Source organism: Oncorhynchus mykiss, chromosome 14 (assembly GCF_013265735.2).
Source record: "Oncorhynchus mykiss isolate Arlee chromosome 14, USDA_OmykA_1.1, whole genome shotgun sequence".
Taxonomy (NCBI): Eukaryota; Metazoa; Chordata; class Actinopteri; order Salmoniformes; family Salmonidae; genus Oncorhynchus; species Oncorhynchus mykiss.
In genome coordinates, this window is record NC_048578.1 from 25,592,689 (window position 1) to 25,617,651 (window position 24,963).

The 24,963-nt window shown below is 44.4% G+C and overlaps 1 protein-coding gene across 2 annotated transcripts in view; it reads right to left on the minus strand.

Moving 5' to 3' along the window:
- Window positions 1–4,682: 4,682 nt before the first annotated feature.
- The window catches only part of LOC110489032 (protocadherin-1), a 382,124-nt gene continuing 361,843 nt past the window's right edge, over window positions 4,683–24,963 (minus strand). For both annotated transcript variants that reach the window (XM_036943184.1, XM_021561580.2), the window contains exon 5: window positions 4,683–9,813. In XM_036943184.1, the coding sequence (XP_036799079.1) occupies window positions 9,398–9,813 (416 nt within the window). In that variant the 3' untranslated portion in view covers window positions 4,683–9,397. The remainder of the gene's footprint in view (window positions 9,814–24,963) is intronic.

Below are 24,963 nucleotides of genomic sequence, written 5' to 3' on the forward strand. Positions count from 1 at the left end.
GTTATTTGTCACGTGCCCTGAATGCAACAGGTGCAAATAGACCTTACCATGAAATACTTACTTACAAGACCTTAATCAACAATGCAGAGGTTTTTTTTTATTAAGAAAATATTGGCAACAAAAAAAAAGTAACACAATAAAATAACAATAATGAGGCTACATACAGGGGGTACCGGTACTGAGTCAATGTACCAGGGAACGGGCTAGTCGAGGTAATTGAGGTAACATGTACATGTAGGTAGGGGTAAACTGACATAGATAATAAACATTGAGTAGCCGCAGCGTAAAAAAAGGGGGTCAATGCAAATAGTCCGTGTAGCCATTTGATGAACTGTTTAGGTAGTCTTATGGCTTGGGGGTTGAAGCTGTTAACCCATCAGAGTCAAAGCCGGGGGCGGGGGGGTTCTACTAATCTACTGTGTATGGAATTGTTTTAAGAAGGTTATACCAAGGACCAAGGAACAAATTGAGGCAACCAGTGATGCAGCTGTAGAACTTTTTGAGGACCTGAGGACCCATGCCAAATGTTTTCAGTCTCTTGAGGGGGAATATGCGTTGTTGTGCCCTCTTCACAACTGTCTTGGTGTGTTTGGACCATGATAGCTTGTTAGTAATGTTTACACCAAGGAACTTGAAGCTCTATTGACCCCAATCCAAGTCACAATGCCTTCTTAACACAATCTGTGGTTTTGCCCTGAGATGAGTTCATTTCATTAATATTCCTCAGGGTAAGAAGAGACAACATTTTGGAAAAATTACATTGTGATGCTTTCCTATATTGAATTCCCACTCACAGGTCGGAATTCAATGTGGCCGCGGGTTGTTGACAATGCAGCTTTTAAAGGCATTTTCAGATTCAGCCAACATATGCAGCATTTACCATGAACGAGATTTCTGGGAACGCGGGAACATTGTCCTTAAAAGCAACATTGTCGAAAACCACTGGTCAGACTGAATCGTGGTCTTTATTGTCTGCTGTTCAGCAGAAGCATTCAAAAACTCTAGAATAAATACAATTAAAAGACATGGCCTTGCAGCTCCCAAGCATTAACCTCTGACCTTTCTGACTGATCTCCTAGTGACTTGAGTCTGAGACTCCCTCTGAGTACACTACAGAACATGGAGGCTGCTGAGGGTAGGACTGCTCATAATAATGGCTGGAGCCTCCCGGGTGGCGCAGTGGTTAAGGGCGCTGTACTGCAGCGCCAGCTGTGCCATCAGAGTCCCTGGGTTCGCGCCCAGGCTCTGTCGTAACCGGCTGCGACCGGGAGGTCCGTGGGGCGACGCACAATTGGCCTAGCATCGTCCGGGTTAGGGAGGGCTTGGTCGGTAGGGATGTCCTTGTCTCATCGCGCACCAGCGACTCCTGTGGCGGGCCGCGCGCAGTGGATCCAGGTGCACGGTGTAGCCTCCGACACATTGGTGCGGCTGGATTCCGGGTTGGATGCGCGCTGTGTTAAGAAGCAGTGCGGCTGGTTGGGTTGTGTATCGGAGAACGCATGACATTCAACCTTTGTCTCTCCCAAGCCCGTACGGGAGTTGTAGCGATGAGACAAGATAGTAGCTACTACAACAATTGGATACCAATAAATTGGGGAGAAAAAGGGGTAAAAAAAATAAAAAATAATAATAATGGCTGGAATGGAGTGAATGGACTGGTATCCAACACATGAACCATTCCATTCACTACATTGTAGCCATTACTATGAGCCGTCCTCCCCTCAATAGCCTCCATTGGTGACCACCCTCCAACAACACATCAATCTCCCTAACTACAGTATCTCTCAGTGTGGGTAAAGCCAATTGCACAAGCCAGACACCTCTTTCCCTGCTATTCACAACCACCACAACCACCACCACTCCTTCCCACTTCATCAGACACTCAGTTGCTGTCAGTGCAAGACTGCAGGACCTGAAGTGGCGTTTAATTTCAAACCCGTCATTAGACCGTTCATTTACTCCCTTCCTTCCCGGAGCCAATATTTACCATTCAGATAGTTGCTGCTTTTCCCTGCATAAAGCTCTGTTCTGCAGCGGCCCAGGGAGAGAGATAACAGTGATTCCGGCCCTCTCTCTCTCTTTCTGTCTCTCTCCTCAGGGAGACACTCAGGATGAGTAAATCTCTCCAGTACAGCAACGATAAACCAGGGATGTCCAGAGTAAAAGAGCAAAACACGGAGAGAGAGAGAGAGAGAGAGAGGGTGTGGGGTGTTTAGGAAGGAGATTAAGAGTGTGAAGCTGGAAGAGAGGGGCACTGGAGGAGAGAGGTACTGTAGACAAAGATGAATTAGAGCAAACATACTGTACAAATTTAGGTACAGATTTAGGATCTTAATTTGACCACCCTATTGCAGAAGGACTTTCCTGTAATGCAGAAAATGTCAAACGTGTCGTATATGAGGTTTAAAAAGGCGTATGAAGTTTGTCAATTCCACTTAGAAATTTCAGACTTGATTTTCCCTTACAAAAAATGTATCAACCCCTAAAAAAAGCCCATTAATTATAATTCACATTTCCTGTTGCTGCAGGATTATTTTCCTGCAGTAGCAAACTGTCTCAAATTAAGATCCTACATCTGTAGAATAAATTGTCAATTTTTAAAAATGTACTGAGTGTTCAAAACATTAGGAACACTTGCTCTTTCCATGACATAGATTGACCAGGTGAAAGCTATGCTCCCTTATTGATGTCACCTCTTAAATCCACTTCAATCAGCGTAGATGAAAAGGAGGAGACAGGTTAAATAAGGATTTTTAAGCCTTGAGACATGGATTGTGTATGTGTGCCATTTAGAAGATGAATGGGCAAGATAAAAGATCTAAGTGCTTTTGAACGGGGTATGGTGGTAGGTGCCAGGCACACCGGTTTGAGTGTATTAAGAACTGCAATGCAGCTGGGTTTTTCACACACAACAGTTTCCCATGTATATTGATAATGTTCCACCACCCAAAGGATATCCAGCCAACGTCCAGCATTGGAGTCAACATGGGCAAGCATCCCTGTGGAACCCTTTTGACACCTTGTAGAGTCCATGCCCTGGCGAATTGAGGCTGTTCCCAGGGCAAACTCAATATTAGGAAGTTATTTTGTACACTCAGTGTACATCCTCCACTATGACCACATCTACACTGATTATGATCTATAATTAGATGTAATGTTATGATTGTACAAGTTTGGAATTTCTTTGAATACAATGCATGGTAATGATGTGAATGTATTCATGTCAGACAATTCTCATACATACAGAACTGCAAAAAAATGCAAACACATTTTTATTGAATGTATTTTATTGTAAAGCTATAAGGAAGGATAATTACAAGATATTGTTTCTTTGATTTGCTCAGCAAAAATAAAAGACCACATTTATTGTTCAAACATGCAGATACTGATCTTAACATAATAAAACTAATTAGGCTAAAAACGAACATAGAACCAGATTTCCTCAAAGCCACTATTTTGCAATAAAGATCAAATAAAAATAAAAATGAAACAGAGTAAAAAGCCGTAAAGCCAGTGAGTAGTTACAGAAGAGGTTTTAGACAGAGTCAGCATCCTCACCATTTCTGCACAAACCTGACCACTCACACCCTAACATACCCTATTGGGAAAAATATCTTACAATTTAGACTTGTCGTTGGATTTCACAATGTTTTTTTTCTTAATTAAAAAAAAAGCTACACTTGCATGTACATAAAACTGTACCAGAAAACAAGGCATCACAAGCATGTTTCCTATATATATATTGTATATAACCAACAATTAGGCTACAAAGTTTGACTTTCTATAAAGACATAATTTAGCGGCAGCTGATTATTCCTGTTTTCTTCTTCTCATTTCGAAAGCTCACCCAACCTTTTGGGGCTAGTTACCTTGAGGGGAGCGAGTTTCACTTTCTTCAGCTTTTGGGGTAAGAAAGGGATGAGGAACCCAATAACTGAATAACTCTACATGGCGCAAAGTGAGATTGTTTAAAAATGAACTGTTTTCTCAATAAGCATCATCTGCTTTGTTTCAGTTCCTTTTACTGATTTTGTGATTGTTTATTCAAAGTTATGACAGTTACGTTTCCCATGTCATAGCGTTTTGTGTGTTTCATTGTATTGTGAGTATGTTAGAGTTACGCTGTCATTAAGCACCCATCATTAAGGGAAACAGGAAACCTAGAACACAGTCTGCCTTGTGGAAATGCAGGACATATTTTACAAAGCCAAAAATCCAATGCCTCTGGTAAAAATAGCAAATACCATTTATATGTATATGTTTATAGCTGTGTTGTTTTTATTCTATTAATAAAACAACGTCGACAACAACAAAAATGTATATATTTATAAAATTGGCTTTTTCATGCTCTACTAAATCTCCTCATCGGGAACAACCAGCACCAACCTATTTCATGGACCAGCCCCAGTTGATATTTGCACCTTGATTAACTGTGTATTGTTTGTTCTGCTGGTATGATTTTGACACCATAATGTGATGTGATTGGAGCTTTAACATAATTGATAAACCTTGGAGGTGGGCTTCGGATTGAACTGCCCACCCCAGTGATGTCGTTATAATGGTGGGGTCCTACAAATGAGGGCTCAATGCCACTCCGCATACCATTGACTGAGCCGTTATCAAAACACACACCTAAAAGTCACACACTGGAAAGCAAAGTGATTTCAATTAGCACTCTAAACTCATTCTAGGTTGCTTTAATGAATACTTAGGAATCAAGATATATAGACCAACAAGGGAATCCCTTGATAACATTACAAGGACTGATCTACATTCCATTTTCTATTCACTATAATTAATATCCAACCATATTTATGAGCACACCCAATTCTCTGAATCTGTAAAATAGTCTCTTAAAAGCAAACGAGGTGGAATTATCATCATGATGAGGATTTGAACATTACTGAGCACAAAAACACAAAAGGGATGTGAAAAAGATGTGCCAAATAATATCCCTTGTCATCCATGTTACGCCTGTCTGCACTGACTGCATTCCATGTTTCAGGGACCAGTTACTGTATAAGCCGATCCGTTGAGGTAAAGAGTTCTACATGCTTCATGAATTAAGGAATACCATTGGATAAAATGCACACACAAAGCAACAAACCAACCAAATCAACACAGGCATGCTTTGCCTCAGCATGAAATAGGATGCTGCTGCAGTGGTGCTAGACACACGTGCACACTCTCTCATACGCATGCACGCGCACACACGCACACAGTCTTCTCCTGCCCGTATCTGTGACAGCTCCTCTCTAGGGATAAACTCCAGGTGATTCCCCTTGGAGAGAGTGAGAGTTTGTGAGACTGTCAGAAGAGTCCATAGAGCTTAGGTGGAGCCATCTTTTTACAGTATGCAGGCAGCACCTCTAAAGCTACAAATACAGAAAAAACACCTGTGTGCTACATACAAGCGCGTGCTCACACACACACACACACACACACACACACACACATGCTCTCCTCATCCCCTCTCAAATTTCACAGTGTGTTCACATTGAGCCTCAAAGGTTAAAGGAAAGCAAATAGCATCGCATCTCAAAGGTCAGCTTCTCCGCACCACCACAAAAAGCTGGGGTTAATTGGTGCCAAATGACCTACCCCCTTCACAAATCATTTACTCTCACTCCATCTCTATCTCCATCTCCCTCCCCATTTGTTGTTCAAGGACCCCTCCTCCCCCTCCTCCCCGCAGCCCTCTTCCCCGTCAGCCCTCTGTATATCAGCTATGTCAACTCAGGAGATGGAGCTCAGAAGGGCTTAGAGTCTATCCCTCCGGCACTGGAGGTCCTGATCAGTCCATGGGTGGGCAAGGGAGGTTACCAGGGGACTAGAGGCCCTGTCTGGGAGAACCAGGGGACTAGAGGCCCTGTCAGGGAGAACCAGGGGACTAGAGGCCCTGTCGGGGAGAACCAGGGGACTAGAGGCCCTGTCGGGGAGAACCAGGGGACTAGAGGCCCTGTCAGGGAGAACCAGGGGCCTAGAGGCCCTGTCAGGGAGAACCAGGGCTCTAGAGGCCCTGTCTAGTAGAACCAGGGATCTAAAGGCCCTTTCAGGGAGAACCAGGGGACTAGAGGCCCTGTCAGGGAGAACCAGGGGACTAGAGGCCCTGTCAGGGAGAACCAGGGGACTAGAGGCCCTGTCTAGGAGAACCAGGGATCTAAAGGCCCTGTCAGGGAGAACCAGGGGACTAGAGGCCCTGTCAGGGAGAACCAGGGGACTAGAGGCCCTGTCAGGGAGAAACATGTGTGTTTGCTGTGAAGGAACACCACAGGAGAAACCAGTGACTTAACATCGGACCAGTGTTTGACCTATAAATTATCAAACAAGGACATGAAATCAACATTGAGATACACTTTGAATGAACAGTTACTTGAGGTCCAAGATCCTAGCTGTTACTGTGTATGGACCTTCCTGTGGAGAAGTCATTGGGAAGATTTGGTTGAACATTACTTTGTGTTCATTAGAATGAGTGATGATGAAAATTGTATTCATTAATTAATGTAATATATTGTACAATGTTGACATAGCCCAGTAGAACTGAAATACAGTTGATTTCAAGCAGATTCAATGCTGTCCACCGTTCTTTTCGTGCCTTATTTGTTCTTGTAGCCTATCCCTTTATCATGTGGCTTTAAATAAAATACGTGCTTTTTCAAAAGTCACAGGGATTGATTGTCACCATGATAGACCTATGACTGAGATTTTTAAATGATGCATTATTTACAATGGTTAACCATTTAGTCACATGTAAATCATGTTATACATTGAAGCACGCACAATCAAGTCAGCCATGGACTTGTTGAATGTGAACTGTAATTCAAAGCATACTAGAAATGCATACAAAAAAAAATGCAGTCTACGGTCAGACACAGGAACATAAGATACACATACTAGCCTGACCTTGTGACCTTAGCTTTTTGATGTGATGACCCTTAAATGACCCCACCTGAATCATGTTTTGTATCCTAGCAAGCCATAACAACAACAATGTCTTTTTGAGTGTATCCTGCGGTGGTGTTTATGTTGTGCAAGAGCTCCAGCTGTAGTGTTAGTAGTCTGGAGGTCTTTTTCACACTCTCTTTTTTCTCCTCAATGCGTTTTCATTAGTCCAATCATGGCTGATGCTCATTGCCACAGGTGAAATCCCCATTACTGTCAGCAGTTATTATTATGAGACTCCAAATTAACTTCCAAACCGCCAGGACACCCTGCTCGGTTTTGAGATGTGGAAATGATCACTGCTAATGAACGATGCCTCCAGGCTCAATTAGAGCAATGCCTCTGCATGGCGGGGTTAGCGGGGTTAGCGCGCTAGTGTATAGGAGAGCTGTGAATCCTCCCCAACTCTCCAACTACTACCACCGTCACACCACAGGACCAGGACAGACTTTACCTCACACCCACAGCAGGTCTCTAACAGCCGTGCTACTGTGGGGAACTGACTTGGAACAGCAGGTGATAAATACCATCAGTTTTCACAAAGATGACTACTAAATTGCCAAACTTAGAAACTAGAGATTGCAATACATGGGAGTTAGAGTTATGGAGTATGTGCACCATGGAACGATACACCTTAACAAAAACAAGCTGTTTCTTGTTGCTCTCCAACTGGATACCTGGTGTGAATTGATCCTTCGGTGAGACCTCAATCAAGGAGTTTGAGATTTGGGTGGCGAGGGACTGAAAATGCACAGCAATAGACATTGACATCCACTTCAGCCAACACATTTAACACCAGCACCATTTTTTTCTGAAGGGTTTTTCTTTTGTCCAAGATCATAGGAAAGATGAGGAATACAAAGTCACAAATGTGTACTGTAGCTTCACATGTTCAGTGATGTGTCAAAGGTTACAAATCCTCCCAGTGTTACACTTGGTATTGTCAACCGGTGCATCATGGATAACACAACCAACCAACTGTGAGATCTTAACGACAATGACTCAAAAAGGTACAGCTCTTATTGAAGCTCTATACAGCAAAAGGAAAATAATCTAATAAAATGCTTAAAGTCTAACTCATGTCCATTGTATTTACAGCTCTGTACATTGATAAAGACCTCTTGGTTGTGAAAAATGTGTTGAGGACTTTAATGTCTTATGTTGAGCAAAGAATGGCAAAATTACCAGTCAGCTGTGTCCTCTTGAGTAGGAGCAGGACTTGCCTGACGACTCAAACTGAATTCTTCCACGGCTCTACAGTTCGCTACATACTTCAGTCTGAGACTGCCATCATTGAAGTTGTTTGTGGTGTCGACTAAAATGAGGGGCGGTGTACAAAACATAGTAATCAGTGATTGGATCATCTCTAACCAATCAGAGTATCAAAGCCAATGTCGAATTTTCAAACTGCCGCTTTACCCACGTGTTCTGGCTCTGTCCCAACCCATTGGTTTCTGGTACCAATCAGAATGGCTAGAGTGCTTTTTTCCTCTTCTAGAAATCGTTGCGCAAGATACTCGAATCATGACTCATTGCGGAGAAGAAACTAACATCCGTGGGTGTGGTGTAGCATTTTGCAGGAGCAAGGAGTTTGGGTAGTCAGGCAAGAGAAACACCGCTCTAATTCTAGTTATAAACTGGGTGGTTCTAGGCCCGAATGCTGATTGGCTGACAGCCGTGGTATATGAGACCGTATACCATGGGTACATTTATTGTACTGCTCTAATTACTTTAGTAACCAGATTATAATAGCAATAAGGCACCTCAGGGGTTTGTGGCATATGGCCAAAATACGGCAAATGGCTGTATCCAGGCACTCCGCGGTGTGTCGTGCATAATAACAGCCCTTAGCCGTGGTATATTGGCCATATACCACACCCCCTCGTGCCTTATTGCTTATTAATTGGAGGTCCCAGAGTTGAGACCGACACTCACTTCTAAAAAAAAAAAAAAAGGAAACAAAACAGAAAAAACAAAAGAACACCTAAAATAGATGTCCATACACTGTATATTCATGTGTCTATTTAACAAGAACACTTTTCTACCCTCATTGTTTTCAGTTCCAACGGAACTCCAGCGGAAATTCATTGTAAAAAAAAAAACTTGAACACGCAATCATAACTAAATAGTCTCCAATGAAGTTATCACAATGTTTAAATGATAGTGTAGTTTACATTCTGTCAGTAGAATTTGCACTCGCCAAGTATCTTCTTTGTTTGGCTTGGACCGATTTGTACTCTTTATTTAATTCATTGGAGGTTTTGTGGATTCTAAAGCCTCATACGGTGGGAGGTGGTTATAAAAAGGAGGGTGGTGGTGGTGCTATGGCACTTCTCAGACAACACAGCAGCTAGGCACAGGGGCAGTGAGGGGGTAGGCCTGAGGGCATGGGGTCAGGAACAGTGGGCATATGGGTAAGGGTGAAGGTGGTGGGGTGGTGGCCACATCATCGCCCTCACAGGTAAATCTCTCTCTTGGAGCCCTGGTTGGTGGGTGTGGTGGCGGAATGGTACTCGGCTGCCTGGCTCAGGGGGATCTCCTCGCAGCCTTTGCCGGAGTCGCTGCCCCCGGAGAAGGCACTGCTGTAAGGGGGCAGGAAGCGGATGTTAGCCACCTTGGAGCCTCCGCTGCCACCTCCAGCACTCCCACGCTCGTCTGCCATGGGCTTGGGACTGCCGTTGGCCAAGAGGTGGTCCTGCCCCTCACTCTCCAGGTAAGGCACGAAGGTGGAGAGCTTGGGGGCGTTCTTGGTGGAGCTCTTACGATTGGGGGAGGGCTGGCCAGGCATCCAGCAGGCGTCGGAGTGGCCGAACTCGGTACACTCATGGGTGCAGTTCCCAGTCATGGCCACATCAGGCAGAGGCCTGAGATCTGCAGACAGAAAGGGTATCTGAGTTAGTATAAGACAGCAAATGGAGGACACATAATAAAAAAGGATGAGTCTTGGACAGTAGAGTTAGATGAGCACATGTGATAGCAGAAAACACATTTATAATCAGTTTCATAAAGTGATCATCTTATTATGAAGGATAGCAATGAAAAGAAATGACAGAACATATCATGTTTGTAAAATGGGACAACAGAGCCAACCAGTGTGGACTAATCCACCAACATACTGTGCTTAACCAGTCCAGCATAGGACTGTTCAAATAAAATCTAAATAAAATAACATTTCATTTGTCACATGCACTTCCCAAAAATGCAGAGAGAAAGACAATTGAGAAATAATAGAAAAGTAATAACACGTAATAATAAAAGTAATAATAAATACACAATGAGTAATGTATTACTTGAGTAATGTATAACTTGGCTATATACACGGGGTACCAGAACAGAGTCGATGTGCAGGGGTACGAGGCAGTTGAGGTAGATACAGTATGTACATATAGGTAGGGATATAGTGTCTAGGCAACAGGATAGCAGCAGCATTTGTGAAAAAAAGAGTCAGGGTAGCTATTTGGTTAACTATTTAACTAATAGTCTATGACTTGGCTGGCTGGAGTCTGACAATTTTTAGAGCCTTCCTCTGACCTCTGGTAAAGAGGTCCTAGATGACAGGGAGCTCGGCCCCAGTGATGTAATAGGCCAAACACACTACCTTCTGTAGTGGTCGATGTCAAGCAGCTGCCATACCAAGCAGTGATGCAGCCAGTCAAGATGCTCTCAGTGTTGCAGCTGTAGAACGTTTTGAGGATCTGAGGGCCCATGCCAAGTCTTTTCAGCCTCCTGATGGGGGAGAGGTGTTGTTGTGCCCTCTTCATGACTGTGCTGGTGTATGTGGACCATGACAGATGCTTTGTGATGTGAACACTGAGGAACGTGAAGCTCTCGACCTGCTCTACTACAGCCTAGTCGATGTAAATGGGGAATGCTCGGTCTTTCGTTTCCTGTAGTCCAAGATCAGCTCATTTGTCTTACTGACGTTGAGGGAGAGGTTGTTGTCCTGGCACCACACTGCCATGTCTCTGACCTTCCGATAGGCTGTCTCATTGTCGTCGGTGATCAGGCACCATCGTGTCGTCAGCAAACTTACTGATGGTGTTGGAGTCGTGCGCGGCCACGCAGTAGTGGGTGAACAGGGAGGTTCAGTAAGCAATTCATTGTATTAGTTTCACAACAAGACAACTCATAATACTTAAATAAGAAAACTCATAATACGCTAGATAAAAATCTAATATTCAGAGTCACAGTGCAAAAAACTGCCAAGAACATTGCCTAATTTGATGTTTAACAGAGATGCAGCAATATGATGTTTAACAGAGATGCAACCACATACCAGATAGTGGGTGTTGAGTGTGAAACAAGATTAAGGAAATTTTAAGAAAAACACGCTCAAGGTTGACTAAAAGGGAATTATGTCGCACAGTCAATTAAGGCGGAGTCAACAACACCACTACTGCTTTTTCACATAGAACAAATGGCATAATGAATGTTAATATAACACACAGACACCGCCTCTGCTACGGCTGTGTCACATTTAAAAAATCACAGCTTAATGGAAAAAGGTCAGCATCCCCGAGCGGAAATATCAATGCGTATGCAGAAAGTAACCTTTCTTCTGTGCGTGACATTAGATTATTATTTGATACTGCGGGGCGAGATGGGAGGGGGGAACAGGCTGTTCAGTTCTCTGGGGGAAGCGATTATTTCCCAAACTGCCTCTGCTTCATGCATAATTGAAATTCATTGCCCCTGTATTAAAGGAGCTACAGTGGGCTTTTCCTTACTTTTTGGGGGGAGGAGGGTATATGCTTTCGCATCCTTAGCTAGGTTTGGAGAATGCTGAGTAGTGACTGTGTGCATTACTCCAAATTCTCACACTACGGTGGATTTTTGGGCTTCATAATGCTTACCCATTTCTCATGCAAAGCAAGGCACTTGGGAAAATACGGTTTGTGTAGCTAGATGTATGCCAGAAAAACAATACAGTTTTGGTTGTTTTCAAAATGCTTTTTTTCAGCCTTTCTTCAACAGGTGGCCTACTAATGGTTAAGGTTAGGATTCGGGAGGGGAATCTAATCCTAGACCTGTACCTAAGAGAAACATCCCCTAATGCCAGAGTAGTATTAATTTCTACAGCCTGAGATATTTAAGGAATAGTAAAAATGAAAAAGACCAATCAGATCATGCCCCTACGTTTGAGAAGTGCTAATCAGACAATTTAGTGAAGGCCCAGAGGGTCATGTTGCTCATAATCAAAAGCAGGAATTAATTGGCTTTTGTTTGAGGTTGTACTAATTGGCCGGCGTGGTGGGAGGAAATGGTGGGGCGGGGTGAGAAAGGGTAGTAAGGGTCCCTTGGTATACTTAGGGAAGCTAAGATCATTGAAGGGTTCTCTAATAAGACCTTCCACTATTAAACATGGAGGTCATCAGTCCTAATTTAAAACTCACTTCATGAAAGATAATATGAGCTTTGGCGTCGAGTAACCAGCAGTGTTGTCAGTAAACATTTTGTTGAAATCGTCAGTTTTGGAGAAGTAATTGAACCCCTGTTTTAGAAACTTCCTACACACACTGAGACACACACTGAGACACACACACACACACTCTCTTCTGTGTCGATAAGGCCCAGTTGGCATGTTATCAAGGGAACTCCATATTCAACTGTCTCTAATAGAAAAGATTGTTCCTGCTGAACCTTCATCTAAGAGCCTTATCTTCATTTCCAGAGTTCCAGTTAACCCCCGGGACCCTCTCAAGCCATCTACGAGGGCCCCAAGAGAAGTCTCCTCCTCTCAGCGCTCCATACACACTTGTCTGCCTCGGTCCCACTTCTCTGTCCAAACTAATTAGATTCCAAAGTCCCTGCTCTGGAAGATGTCGGCGTAATAAAATGGAAATAATTTCCAGATGAGTATCTGACATTTTACGCTGTCGACCAGAGTAAAGAAAGGAGACATATTGGGCTCCCCCTCTTTCTGTGAGATATGCTAACAAGGAAATTCCGATCCTCCACTCCATTCTCCTCACCTTGGTTCAATCCAATGTACATAGAGAAACTATTCATTTTTCTTTACAAAATGGTCATATGTTTAATTACCTTGAAGTCCAAATGTGTTCTTTACAGTTTAAAGAGGGAACGAGGGAGCCAGCAACTTTGTTCGATAAAAGTCTATGTTTAGGGCCCATCCCTATTCATATGATAGCACACACATAGAACAGCATGCATGCACTCACATATAACCATGCAAACACATACACACAACTACATGGTGCCGACAGACATTGCAGCTCTGTTTCTAGCTCATAAGCAACTTTGCAGTATTTTGTTTTTGTGTGTGTTATTTCTTACATTATTAGTCCAGAACATTTTTCGCGTTATTACATACAGCCAACATTTGGGGGATATCAGAGTGGCAGTTGCTCACCAGCATTACTACCAGAAATAAAACTTTTCCAAATTGGATCCCTTGTTCGTACTCCCCAGGGCAATTTAAATGATCCCAGAAGCTGCTCCAAGATGCTGCCAGCGGAGAAGAGGTATTCGAGTGGACTTCTAGTTTGACTCAGGAGGTGTGCACAACATCCACTGCTTCAGAGTATTTACTCGCTAATGTTCGGTCCCTGGACAATAAAGTAGATGAGCTCAGGGCAAGGATCTCCTGTTTCACGGAATTATGGCTCTCTCCGGCTATACTGTCCCTGTCCATACAGTCAGCTGGGTTCTCAGTGCATCGCGCAGACAGGAATAAATAACTTTTTGGGAAGAAGAAAGGCGGTGGTGCATGTTTCATGACTAACTACTCATGGTGTGATTGTGATAATGTAGAGGAACTCAAGTCCTTTTGTTCACCCAACCTAGAATACCTCACAATCAAATGCTGACCATATTACCTCCCAAGTGAATTCTCTTTGGTTACAGTCACAGCTATGTATATTCCCCCCTAAGCCGATACCACGACAGCCCTCAAGGAACTACACTGGAAATCACATATCCTGAGACCGCATGTATTGGAGTTGGGATTTTAACAAAGCAAATTTGAGCAAAATGCTACCGAAGTTCTATCAACACATTACCTGTAGTGCTCTCGCTTAAAAAACTCTCAAACATTGTTACTCTCCTTTCCAAGGATGGATGGCTACAAGGCCCTCCTCCGCCCTCCCTTTGGCAAATCAGATCACGACTCCCTTCCTATAGGCAGAAACTCAAAACTCACCTGTGCTAAGGTCTATTCAACAGTGGTCTGACCAATCAGAATCCATGCTTCAAGATGGTTTTGATCACGCTGACTGGGATATGTTCTCAGTTGCCTCTGAGAATAACATTGACTTATACATGGACACAGTGACTAAGTTCATCAGGAAGTGTTTAAGGGATGTTGTTCACACTGTGACTATTAAAACCTACCCAAACCAAAAACCATGGATAATAGATGGCAGAATTCATGCAAAACGGAAATCTCAAACCACAGCCTTTTACCCCAACAAGGTGACTGGGAGTATAGTAAAGCAATCAAACAGGCAAAACGTCAGTACAGAGACAAAGGGGAGTAACAATTCAACGGCTTAGACACAAGACGTAAGTGGCAGGGTCTACAAACAATCCCGGATTGCAAAGGGAAAACTAGCCACGTCGCAGAAACGCAGAAAGTATTGCTCCCAGACAAGCTAAACACCGACGAGACCCGCTCCCAAGGACTGTGGGCTCTCGTTTTCCATGGCCGACGTGTGTAAGACATTCAAGAGTGTTAACCCTCACAAGGCTATCGGCCCAGACGGCATCCCTAGCCACGTCCTCAGAGCATGCGCAGACCAGCTGGCTGGAGTTTTTACAGACAATTTCAATCGCTCCCTATCCCAGTCTGCTGTCTCGAATTGCTTCAATATGTCCAGAGTGGTTCCTGTTGCCAAGAAAGAAAAGGTAACTGAACTAAATCAGTTTCGCCCTGTAGCCCTCACTTCTGTAATCATGAAGTGCTTTGAGAGGCTAGTTAAGGATCATATCACCTCCACCTTACCTGACACCCTAGACCCACTGCAATTTGTATACCGCCCCAATGGATCCACAGATGATGGAATCGCCATCACACTGCACACTGCCCTCTCCCATCTGGACAAGACGAATACCTATGTAAGAATGCTGTTCATTGACTACAGCTCAGCCTTCAAAACCATAGTACCCTCCAAGCTCATCATTAATATCGTTCTAATATTTATATATTTCTTGATCCCATTCTTTTACTTTTAGATTTGTGTTTATTGTTATGAATTGTTATGAATTGCACTTCCTAGGAATTTTCTACACCCGCAATAACCTCTGCTAAGTATGTGTATGTGACCAATACAATTTGATTTGACACACAGGTCCCCACACAGAAACACAGAAGAACAAGACCCAAACCACAACACACACCCTCATAATAATTCCTGTCCATGTGACAGTGTATTCATTTGGATTGAGGGCATTCTTGTCTCCGATAGGCACTGAGATCCCTCTTGGGGCCTCTGGGCCAAATCTAATACATGCAGACACTTCGTCCCCATAATACTCTCAGCCAATTGATTTTCAACCAGTGCCTTGTCTCAATGCTGCCAGGGGAAACCCCATCCAGGTGGACCAGGTTGACAGGTATATATGTGTGTGTGTGTGTGTGTGTGTGTGTGCGTGTGTGTGTGTGTGTGTGTGTGTGTGTGTGTGTGTGTGTGTGTGTGTGTGTGTGTGTGTGTGTGTGTGTGTGTCTGTGTGCTTGAGTGACTGTGTGTGCTGTGTCGGTGCAGTGGGGGTGGGGGTGGGGGGAGTGGGGTGCCGGTGATCCGTATCGGAACAAGACTCCACAAACACACACACCTTTTGTTGCGCACCCAGAATACCCAACATGAAGCAGACCACCCCCTGCCTCCGTCCAATAGGTCATTACAGACTGACTAACTTGCCACAGTCTTCTCTCCCTTTCCTTCCACTGTATCATACCCTCCCTCTCCTCCTCCCCTTTCCCGGTTCCCTACCCATGCCACTGTTTCCACTCTGACCCCGTCTGCTTCTATGAAAACCTTGCTGAGTCTAATTAAACTTTGGGCAGATTAGAACTTTGTCTTGTCAGTCTTTATTCATGCTTAAACTTTTTGGGAAATTAAATTAGCCGGGCTATTAATTAATCGACACGCTGCTTGGAAAGCGGATAGTGGAGAGAGAAGGGAAGATAGACAGGAAGAGGGTGAAAGTAGACAAGGAAAGAGAGGAGATGAGGAGAAGATTGAGGCCTGAGGAAAGGAGGAAATAACTTTTAGCAAGGAAAAAGAGAGAATAGGTTTGCAAATAACCTCTAAAAGTCTAAGTCGGTTTTAAGATGGTCATACCATGGATCATTTAGCTATTTGATTTAGAATTTAGAACAAAAATATAAAAAATGATTTGATAAAATATTGAATCTGGCCTTTAATACTATAGCCCATAGAAATATTGAATAACGCATTCAGAAATGGCAAAAAAGACAATAAAAAGGAAGGAAAAAAAGGAATAAAAAAAAAAGGAAAAAAAGGAATAAGGTTTTGAAGTGTCTGTCCTATATCTAGGAGATATAAGAAAGCTCAGGAAATATATAAATATATATATACTTTTACACATATTTAACCCCTATATTTTTTTGCACAAAACTACCTCGTAGAGAAAAATAGAGAACAACATCGTGTTCGTGAATGACTACCCTTTCTGTGGTGTGGTCAGACAAGTTGGCACATCAGCATTACCGACTTCAGATGTGTATGGGTTGTAAAGCACAACGGAGAACACCATTCTGTTCGTGATTTTCATTATAGTTTAACACCATAATAGCTTGGTTACTTTCCACCGCAGATGCGGATGTGGTGGATTGAGAGGCAGCCCACGCAAACATATATATCTCTCTAGCTTAAACTGACAGATTTGGTTGGGGATGTTTTTATTATGCTACTTAAATTGATGCACGGAATTAAGGAATTAGGAACAAGGTATACTTTTTATTTTCTAATTAAATACAGGGGCCACTATTACCTGGCCTTGTCACTGTATCTGACCTGTTACATTCTATAGCCAAAATGGCCGACAACACCTTACATCCTTCAAATCCCATTCTGGCAATATGCTCTGTCCACATATTACAATCACACAAACGAGGGTTTGGCAAATGAAAACCCCAACCGCTGGCACGCAAATCTAACAGTCATTTATTTCATGACACCTTTTCTTGAGGCAGGAACAAAACAACACATTACAAAATAATCTTTTATGTTTTTGCTGCACCTGCTGCCTAGAATTTGGGGTGCTCTATATACTCCTAGGTGCTTGTTTAATCCGTTCTGCGTTGCACTGGCTGTGGCATCAATTTATTGACTGACGTTTAAAATTAGTCCCAGTCGCCCTGATCCAAATCCATTTCCTACTAAGTCCTTGGTGTCTAACCAACGAAGGGGGAACGAGTCAATATGAGCATGTAGCCTTGGCGAAATAACAGAAATGTAATCGCTTGAGGCAATCTATGAGGTTATCTTGGCTTGTCTCAAGTCCCTGAGTGATGAAAGAAGAAAAACTAGTGAAAATGTTCAGTTTGACGAGCCCTCTGAAGATTACAATTGGCTTCCAATGCTTGGGTAGTTAAGCCACAAAACACGTTTTTCAAAGGCTGTGAAAAATGATTTTTACAGTATGTTGATCTGTTGCTAATAGACTAGCATGTTTTCCTTCATTAAGAGGAACATTATACTGTTTGGAAACAAGTCTTTTGGATATACCATGCTCACTCATTGGGCATGTGGGGTGCATATATAGAAAATCACAGGGAAAGGGGGGATACCTAGTCAGTTGTCCAACGGAATGTATTCAGCTGAAATGTGTCTGCATTTAATCCAACTCCTCTGAATCAGAGAGGTGCGGGTTGCTGCCATAATCAACATCCACGTCTTCGGCGCCCGGGGAAGAGTGGGTTAACTGCCTTGCTCAGGGGCAGAATGACACATTTTTACTTTTTCAGCTTTGGGATTCAACCCAGCAACCTTCCAGGTAATTGGCCCAACGCTCTAACCACTATGCTACCTGCTCTAACCACTAGGCTACTTGCTCTAACCACGAGGCTACCCTATCATTATTGCATTTGTGTGTGTGTGTGTGTTTGTGTGCACGTGTGTGTGTGCGCGTGTGTGTGTGTGCACGTGTGTGTGTGTGTGTGCGCGCGCGTGTGTGTGTGTGTGTGCATCTCATACTCCAGCAAAAATGGCTTGCTTACATCAACGTATTGACAGAAATGCTTGATATCTGTCAAAGCATTAGAATCCACTTCCCTACAAATCAATGGCCACCCCCCAATCAATGCTATGGTGCTAGGAGTCAATGTGAATGACTACAATCCACAACATGACAAACTAATACACCACCAATTTCCTTTGCTTATGGCTTAGTTTGGTAAGATGGTTGACGTTTATAGGAATCAGTATTTTCCTGGAGGCAGCACTGAGCAATTTCCAGTGTCAAAGTGGAAATTGGCTATATATTGTGAAAATGTAGGGGGGGGGGGTTTAAGGTTTTAACTAAAGGTTAGAGTAAGGCACAAAGTAGCAGAGTGGTTAAGGTTAGAGTTAAGGTTAGGTTTAAAATCAGATTGTATGACTTTGTGGCTGTGCAAGCTAGTGACTACCTGCAGAGCTGCCTTCAGTACGTGTCATCCTAATAAATGCCAACCTGCATGTGGCAAGAGCCTTCACATTAAATATTTCAGTTATTTAACTTCCTCTTAATGTATTTCATAGAGAGCACCTTTTATGTATTTTGGAGCAAAAGTACCAACTAAATCCTCATAGTCTTTCAACCCTGGAATTTAATCAGTGTTGAATTCGCCTTTGATGGAATCACAGCCTGGGTAGAAATTCAAGAACTGACATTTTTCATGTGAAGGCTTTTGCCAAACGCAGGTCTTTTTTGTCTCTTCTTTGTTTTTTTAACTGTCTTCGTTCTATATATAATTGAGTTTAATATTTTTCTGGTAATCAGGGGCTGCAGAGTCTGCTTAATTGATCACCTTTCCTAGGTCTCTGATTGCTCCGGTTTCCCAAGTCTACATCGGTCCCTGGTTTAGTGAGAGAACAAACACCAGCAGATACCAGCCAGCAATGCAGACACCAGCATACACCAGCAGACATCAGACACTGCAGACACCAGCAGACACTGCAGACAACAGCAGCCACTGTTGACACCAGAAGACAGCAGCAGACACTTCAGGCACCAGCAGACAGCAGACACCAGCAGACCAGACACTGCACACACTGGAGACACCAGCAGCCACCAGCAGACACTTCAGACACTAGCAGAAACCAGCAAACAGTGGAGACACCAGCAGAGACCAGCAGACAACAGCAGACACTTTTGACACCAGCAGACACTAGCAGACATCAGCAGACACTGCAGACACTAGCAGACACTGCAGACATCAGCAGACACTAGCAGACACCAGCACACACCAGCAGACACTAGCAGACACCAGCAAACACCAGCAGACACTGCATACACTAACAGACATCAGCAGACACCAGCAAACAACAGACACTGCAGACCCCAGTAGAGACCAAAAGACACCAGCAGACACTGCAGACACCAGTAGAGACAGCAGACACTAACAGACACTAGAAGACACTAGCAGACACTAACAGACACCAGAAGACATCAGCAGTCACCAGCATACACCACCAGACACCAGCAGACATCAGCAAACACCAGACACTGCAGACACCAGCAGACATCAGCAGACACTAGCAGACACCAGCAGACATCAGCAAACACCAGACACTGCAGACACCAGCAGACACTAGCAGACACCAGCAGACATCAGCAAATACCAGACACCGCAGCCCCTGAGGACCATTGTCACCCACCCCTGCTATCTTGGCTTCAAGCCCTACACTACTGGGATCAAAATGTGTTTACTTTTCTCTTGCTGTCTTTTGTTCTACTCTTATTGTATTCCCAGCCTCTCTTCCTCTCTTAGGCATGCACATACAAACACATGCACACACACACACACACACACACACACACACACACACACACACACACACACGTGCACAAGCATACAGCTACAGAACAATGCTCATTAAATTTAAACTCAAAACGGAAAAAACATTCACATGGCCTTTTCCTGACTGACCTCACGATATAAAAGAAGAAACTGAATCCTTTAAATAACTTCAAGCCATAGTAACAAACAGATAAGACAACACTTGATAAACATTAAACATAGAAAAAAATACAGAAATATTACAAAGACAGGGTGAAAAAGAGCCATCTGTGAATCTATACTCCAAAAATATTCAACTCAATTATTTATCAAATGAAGAAGGTTAAAAAAACTAATAGGAAATAAAAGATCCCCAAAGAATGGGAGAAGGATGAATCTTTTTAAAGTATTTTTGCCTTTTAATTTCTAACCCCCACCCCTCTGGAATATAACAGGAAAAATTCAATTATGCCAGAAAGGTGAATAAATTTGCAGCAGTACCGCTAGCCCCTGCGGCTCTGGCTTGTAACATTTCCCTGGTTGCTTTTAGGGCCACAGAAGAGAAGGGGAGCTTATTAAGAGGCCGCCTGAATCTTTAAAGTGTAGCTCACTATTACAATATCTCTAGAAAAACCTGTTTTCTAAGAAAGGGGATATATATTTTATCTCTGTGCGCGTGCAAGCTTGAGGAGCCGCCACAGCATGAAGTAGACCCAATGAAGCAAGGAAATTCCTTCTCTTTTTTTGAGATTGGAAACTGAAAATCTTTCCTCTTTATGAGCAAAAAGTTAATGTTGCACTTATGTCATCTCCTGCAGTGACATTTTTGAGGAGAATGAATAGAGAGAGAGTAAAGGTATTTATTAACAAAGCAAATGCAACAATGCAATATCTGTGATGAGAAAGCATTATGGGTGAACAGCGGAGACTGCTGTCTCATGGTCAGCCAGGAGACATATTCTCTGATTCAAAACAGGGAGGCATTCAACAGACAACAGCACAAACAGGCACATGAAAAATGAATTATATTAATGTGCACTATGTAATGCTCCATATTGAGAGAAATAGTTCATTGTTATGAGTATATGTCTGTGTATGTCTACAGTACAGTATGTCTACAGTATGTTTACAGTAGGTCTACAATATGTCTTTGTGTATGTCTACAGTATGTCTTTGTGTATGTCTACAGTATATCTACAATATATCTACAGTGTGTCTACAGTATGTCAACAGTATGTCTTTGTGTATGTCTACAGTATGTCTTTGTGTATGTCTACAGTATTGTAACGGTTTTCTTCGTGAGAAGGAGAGTCGGACCAAAATGCGGCGTGTCTATTGCAATCCATGTTTAATGAAGTAACACACTAAACACAAACACTACCAAAACAATAAACTTAACGAAAACCGAAACAGCCTATACTTGTGTAACTTAACACAGCCCAATGACATCAGGACACTAAGGACAATCACCCACGACAAACTCAAAGAATATGGCTGCCTAAATATGGTTCCCAATCAGAGACAACGATAAACACCTGCCTCTGATTGAGAACCACTTCAGACAGCCATAGACTTAGCTAGAACACCCCACTAGCTACAATCCCCACACATACACACCACATACAAAAACCCATGCCACACCCTGGCCTGACCAAATAAATAAAGATAAACACAAAATACTTTGACCAGGGTGTGACAGAACCCCCCCCCTAAGGTGCGGACTCCCGAACGCACCTCAAAACAATAGGGAGGGTCCGGGTGGGCATCTGTCCATGGTGGCGGCTCCGGTGCGGGACGTGGACCCCACTCAATCAATGTCTTAGTCCCTTCTCCTCGCGTCCCTGGATAGTCCACCCTCGCCGCCGACCATGGCCTAGTAGTCCTCACCCAGAACCCCACTGGACTGAGGAGCAGATCGGGACTGAGGAGCAGCTCGGGACTGAGGCAGCTCGGGACTGAGGGGAAGCTCAGGAGTGAGAGGAAGCTCAGGAGTGAGAGGAAGCTCAGGCAGGTTGATGAATCTACCTGGCTGGCAGGTGGTTTCGGCAGATCCTGGCTGACTGGCAGATCCTGGCTGACTGGCAGATCTGGAAGAGTCTGGTCGACTGGCAGATCTGGAAGAGTCTGGTCGACTGGCAGATCTGGAAGAGTCTGGTCGACTGGCAGATCTGGAAGAGTCTGGTCGACTGGCAGATCTGGAAGAGTCTGGTCGACTGGCAGATCTGGAAGAGTCTGGTCGACTGGCAGATCTGGAAGAGTCTGGTCGACTGGCGGATCTGGAAGAGTCTGGTCGACTGGCGGATCTGGAAGATTCTGGTCGACTGGCGGATCTGGAAGATTCTGGTCGACTGGCAGATCTGGAAGAGTCTGGTCGACTGGCAGATCTGGAAGAGTCTGGTCGACTGGCAGATCTGGGAGAGTCTGGTCGACTGGCAGATCTGGAAGAGTCTGGTCGACTGGCAGATCTGGCTGCTCCATGCTGACTGGCTGCTCCATGCTGACTGGCAGCTCTGGCTGCTCCATGCTGACTGGCTGCTCCATGCTGACTGGCAGCTCTGGCTGCTCCATGCTGACTGGCTGCTCTGGCTGCTCCATGCTGACTGGCTGCTCCATGCTGACTGGCTGCTCCATGCTGACTGGCGGCCCTGGCTGCTCCATGCTGACTGGCGGCCCTGGCTGCTCCATGCTGACTGGCGGCCCTGGCTGCTCCATGCTGACTGGCGGCCCTGGCTGCTCCATGCTGACTGGCGGCCCTGGCTGCTCCATGCTAACTGGCAGCTCTGGCGGCTCCTTGCAGACTGGCAGCTCTGGCGGCTCCTTGCAGACTGGCAGCTTTGGCGGCATCCTGCAGACAGGCAGCTCTGGCGGCTCCTTGCAGACTGGCAGCTCCTTACAGACTGGCAGCTCTATGCAGACTGGCAGCTCCTTGCAGACTGGCAGCTCCTTGCAGACTGGCAGCTCTATGCAGACTGGCAGCTCCTTGCAGACTGGCAGCTCCTTGCAGACTGGCAGCTCTATGCTAACTGGCAGCTCTATGCTAACTGGCAGCTCTATGCTAACTGGCAGCTCTATGCTAACTGGCAGCTCTATGCTAACTGGCAGCTCTATGCTAACTGGCAGCTCTATGCTAACTGGCAGTTCTGAACAGGCGGGAGACTCCGGCAGCGCTGTAGAGGCGGAAAGCTCTGACAGCGCTAAACAGGCGGGAGACTCCGACAGCACTGAAGAGGAGGGAGGCTCTGGCAGCGCTGGACAGGCGAGGCGCACTGTAGGCCTGATGCGTGGTGCTGGCACTGGTGGTACTGGGCCGAGGACACGCACAGGAAGCCTGGTGCGGGGAGCTGCTACCGGAGGGCTGGGGTGTGGAGGTGGCACAGGATGGGTTAGACCGTGAAGGCGTACTGGAGATCTTGAGAGCGGTGCTGGCACAGGACGTGCAAGGCTAGGGAGGTGCACAGGAGGCCTGGTACGTGAGACTGGCACCATCTTAACCAGCCGACTAACACGCACCTCAGGACGAGTATGGAGCGCTGACCCAGGTGCCATCAAATCCCCGACACGCTCCGTCGGGCGAATTCCATGTTTAAAACACCAACACAGCAACTCCCTCATTTCTCTCTCCTCCAATTTCCCCATTAACTCCTTCACAGTCTCTGTTTCGCTCACCTCCAACACCGGCTCTGGTCTCCTCCTTGGCTCCTCACGATAAACAGGGAGAGTTGGCTCAGGTCTGGCTCCTGACTCTGCCACACTCTCCCTGAGCCCCCCCCCAAGAAATTTTTGGGGCTGACTATGGGGCCTCCGTCCGCGCCGCCTTGCTTGCTTCGCAAACTCCATTCTCCTATATCCTTCCGCGCACTGCTCCATCGAATCCCAGGCGGGCTCCGGCACTCTCCCTGGGTCGACCGCCCACCTGTCTATCTCCTCCCAAGAAGTATAGTCCATACTGTACTCCACTTTGGGCTGTTCTTGCCTGTTGACACGCTGCTTGGTCCCTTTGTGGTGGGTGATTCTGTAACGGTTTTCTTCGTGAGAAGGAGAGTCGGACCAAAATGCGGCGTGTCTATTGCAATCCATGTTTAATGAAGTAACACACTAAACACAAACACTACCAAAACAATAAACTTAACGAAAACCGAAACAGCCTATACTTGTGTAACTTAACACAGCCCAATGACATCAGGACACTAAGGACAATCACCCACGACAAACTCAAAGAATATGGCTGCCTAAATATGGTTCCCAATCAGAGACAACGATAAACACCTGCCTCTGATTGAGAACCACTTCAGACAGCCATAGACTTAGCTAGAACACCCCACTAGCTACAATCCCCACACATACACACCACATACAAAAACCCATGCCACACCCTGGCCTGACCAAATAAATAAAGATAAACACAAAATACTTTGACCAGGGTGTGACAAGTATATCTACAATATATCTACAGTATGTCTACAGTATGTCTACAGTATGTCTGTGTGTATGTCTACAGTATGTCTAAAATATATCTACAGTATGTCAACAGTATGTCTTTGTGTATGTCTACAATACATCTAAAATACAGTGCCTTGCGAAAGTATTCGGCCCCCTTGAACTTTGCGACCTTTTGCCACATTTCAGGCTTCAAACATAAAGATATAAAACTGTATTTTTTTGTGAAGAATCAACAACAAGTGGGACACAATCATGAAGTGGAATGACATTTATTGGATATTTCAAATTTTTTTAACAAATCAAAAACGGAAAAATTGGGCATGCAAAATTATTCAGCCGCTTTACTTTCAGTGCAGCAAACTCTCTCCAGAAGTTCAGTGAGGATCTCTGAATGATCCAATGTTGACCTAAATGACTAATGATGATAAATACAATCCACCTGTGTGTAATCAAGTCTCCGTATAAATTCACCTGCACTGTGATAGTCTCAGAGGTCCGTTAAAAGCGCAGAGAGCATCATGAAGAACAAGGAACACACCAGGCAGGTCCGAGATACTGTTGTGAAGAAGTTTAAAGCCGGATTTGGATACAAAAAGATTTCCCAAGCTTTAAACATCCCA